Source organism: Dromiciops gliroides, chromosome 3, assembly GCF_019393635.1.
Source record: "Dromiciops gliroides isolate mDroGli1 chromosome 3, mDroGli1.pri, whole genome shotgun sequence".
Lineage (NCBI taxonomy): Eukaryota > Metazoa > Chordata > Mammalia > Microbiotheria > Microbiotheriidae > Dromiciops > Dromiciops gliroides.
The window spans coordinates 437,843,975-437,847,705 of NC_057863.1; the positions used below are offsets into that span (position 1 = coordinate 437,843,975).

General features: G+C 39.6%; 1 protein-coding gene across 1 annotated transcript; it reads right to left on the minus strand.

Annotated features, from left to right (window-relative positions):
• Positions 1–2,335: 2,335 nt before the first annotated feature.
• Positions 2,336–2,623, minus strand: LOC122750248 (small ubiquitin-related modifier 2-like). Its single transcript, XM_043996919.1, has 2 exons — positions 2,470–2,623; positions 2,336–2,412 (listed from the first exon to the last, which is right to left on the minus strand). The coding sequence occupies exons 1-2, from the start codon at positions 2,621–2,623 to the stop codon at positions 2,336–2,338; spliced, it is 231 nt and encodes a 76-aa protein (XP_043852854.1).
• Positions 2,624–3,731: the final 1,108 nt, after the last annotated feature.

Consider the following 3,731-nt stretch of genomic DNA (forward strand, 5'->3'; position numbering starts at 1 on the left):
AAACAGATTTGTTGGTATATCATGGACAGTGCTTGTATTGTTGTTGTTCAGTTGTTTTAGTCACGTACGACTCTTTGTAACCCCATTTGGGCTTTTCTTGGCAAAGATACTGGAGTGATTTGCCATTTCCTTCTCCAGCTCATTTTACAGATGAAGAAACCAAGGCAAACAGGGTGAAGGGACTTGCCCAGGGTCACACAGCTAGTAAGTGTCTGAGGCCAGATTTGAAGTTAAGAAGAGGTCTTCCTGACTCCAGGCCCAGCATTCCATCCACTGCACTATCTAGCTACCCAGTACTTCTATTAGAATCTTTAATTTCTCTGGCATGTGATGATGTCATCTTACTGGCTGGGTTTCCCTGCCACCCTTGGCTATAATAAATCTTGAATTTGGTTAATTTAAGTGGTAGCTTTGGGAAATTTCATTATGAATGCCACAGATCAAGTATTCCCACAAAGAACCCCCCCCAAAATTTAAATGTTCCAAGAGAGAGTATAGCTCTACAAATGTAAGCAACGACATCCCCATAAGATGGTTGGCTCCATTTGTTAAATTCAGATGTTTAAATGGTGATTAATGGGCTGTATTTAACAAGATCCCAGACTGGCCTATATTTCTATGAGATGTACCTTTTCAGTAATCCTACAAGTTCGCTGGATGTCTTAGTTCTTGTGAAGAAGGACTGGTGGAAAGATCCTATGTAGGCAAACTGCTGAGCCCCACAAATTATTAGAAGCTTTTTATTTTATTTAAATAAAGACAGAACAAAACCTCCCAACTTTTTAATCTTAAGCACCAAGGTGACTGACAACAAACTCTTCAATGACCTCAATCAACCTTTTAATTTAATTTTTTGTTCTATATTCACGTTTTATTTATACTTCCTCTTTTACATTGCCGTCTCTTCCCAGTGACTCCTCGTATTTCCCCTAAGAGAATCCTCAAAACAAAAAAGTGCAACTAAACCAAATGAATCCACATCTTGGCAATATCTGCCAAAGTATGTCTCGTTCTGTCCCTGTGGTCTAATACCTCTCTCCTAGGAGAAGGGAGTCATGATTCACCAAGAGTTCAATGGCCTCATGATCAGTCACTGAAGTGACCATAATTCTGATCTCTTTCAATGTTGTTTACCTTTGCATTGTCATCGTTGTGTTCTCCTTTTTCTAGATGCTTCACTTTATATCGGTTTATATAAATCCTCCCAAGTTCCCATTAATTCTTTGTTTTTATTTTTGTTTTTTTTGTTGTTGTTTGTTTGTTTTTCTCAGGGCAATGGGGATTAAGTGACTTGCCCAGGGTCACACAGCTAGCAAGTGTCAAGTGTCTGAGGCTGAATTTGAACTCAGGTACTCCTGAATCCAGGGCCAGTGCTTTATCCACTGTGCCACCTAGCTGCCCCCCTTTAATTCTTCATATTAGTTATTTCTTATGGCACAATGATATTCCATTACTTAAATGTACCAGAATGTGTTCGACCATTCCCTAATTGATCGACTTAGCTTGTTCCTCCTTTGCTAACACAAAAGTACTGCTACCATATGTATGTATGTATGCATGCATGCATGCATGTGTATATAGGTATACTTTTAGTTACACACACATACATGTATATATGTGTGGTGTATATATACATATATACCCCCATAGACACACACACTAACAATTCTATATATGGGTATGTGTAGAGTTATCCCTTCTACAATGCAACATTCTCCATCACAGTATTTTTTAGATTTTAAACAAGAAGTTTATTTAAACAACAAGATCTTTGACTTGAAGGGAAAACTATCTAGGATCAATTTCTATATAGTAATTTATCCCTACTGAGAAACAGAGATTGCCCTACATGTAACAGCTACGTACAAAAAAGTTATAAAATCGTCCTTGGTTTTACAATGATAAAAGAAAAACATTGAAATTATCCAATCAAACAAGGTATGCAAGGATTTTTTTGTGGGTTTTTTTTGTTGTTGTTAAACAGTGAGAGCAAAATAACTTACTGGAATATAAAGATAAAAGTTGAATGAGCATGTCACTAATGGAGAAAAGGGATATTTTCACAGAACCAGTTTGTTTTTTCCCCTCCCCATCTCTATTTGATGTTGATCAAAACATACCATCGGCCATTTAGTTAAAAAAAATATGCATTATGCCTGTGCACATACACCAGTTACTTTATGTACAATAAAGGAATGGGGGAAGGGAATCAAAGAAGAGAGAAAACTATACTGCAGTAGTCAGGGTGTGGATGAACCAAATCTTGGTTTTCTAATTGTGAACGTATTGTTTTCCTTGGGAGCACAGTTCTGGAGTAGAGTTGCAGGTTCTCTTTTTAGTAAACACCGCCTGTCTGCTGCTGGAATACATCCATTGGATCTTCATCCTCCATTTCCAACTGCGCAGGTGTGTCTGTTTCATTGATTGGTTACCCATCAATTCGGAATCTGATCTGTCTCATTGACAAACCCTGTCGTTCACAATAGACTTTCATTAGTTTACTAAGCGGTGTGTGCCTCTTCATCTTAAATCGCACCACCGAACCATCTTGCCCTGCCACCTTCAAATTAATGTGGTCGTTGTTTTCAGTCTTGACTTCTTCCTTCGGCTTTTCGTCGGCCATGGCGAGTCCGGGGCTCTCCTCAGCCGCCGCTTTACAAAAGAGGCACCAGGGGACAGCTAGGTGGCGCAGTGGATAGAGCACCGGCCCTGGATTCAGGAGGACCTGAGTTCAAATTCGGCCTCAGATACTTGACACTTACTAGCTGTGTGACCCTGGGCAAGTCACTTAAACCCCATTGCCCCGCAACCCCCCCCCAAAAAAAAACAAAAAACAAACAAAAGAGGCACCAGGATGGTCTGCTCCAAGGGAAGGGGGGGGGGAGAAGGAGCAGAAGCAGGAGGAGGAGAAAGAGGAAGATGATGGTGGTGATGGTGAGGAAGAGGAGAAGAAGAAGAAGGAGGAGGAGGAGGAGCAGGAGGAGGCAGCAGCGGTGGAGGTACTCCATCACAGTTTTGATATATTGCAGGTCAGCATAAGAAATTAAATGGTAATTTGTGGGGGAGTTTTGCAGAAGCCATAGACGACATGAAAAGGCCAGAAGATGACACAGAAAAAGTTTAGAAACTCAGAAATGCATAAAATATATGTATAGCATTGTGTAATATCAATATATTTTCTCTTTTAAAATCATAATGATGCAGACTTTTCTGGTTTAAAGGAAAGGCCAAAAATTTTATGTGGATTTTCCAGACTCTGGGGGTGCTGCAACCCTAAACCCCTAAGATGTGGAAGGGATAACTGTATATAATCTGTCAGCCATTTTAAACATAGGGTTTTGTTTAACCCACCCTCTGCATTAAGGCTGGTGAATTTCTATACCATCCAAAATATGTCTTATCTGTTACCTCCTAGGAGATTTCTGTGACCTTCCTTGATCAGATCTTAATTGAGAATCATGACCAATTCTTCATCATGCAACTTAAGAATGTGAAGAAAACAGTGAGAGCATGAGGAACAAAAAAGATTGAGAAATAAGACTTTAAAAGAAAGGTAAAAGTCTTGGATTTTAAATTTTAATTTGGGGCATAAGAGGGTTTGTGAGGGAATTAATGATAGGCTTTGGGTTTATTAGAGATGATTCTGGAGTGGAATGGTGACCAGCTGTTTTCATTTTCCCCTGGTGGCAGAACAAAGGTCCTTAGATTTAAATTAAAGCACAAAGGACTGA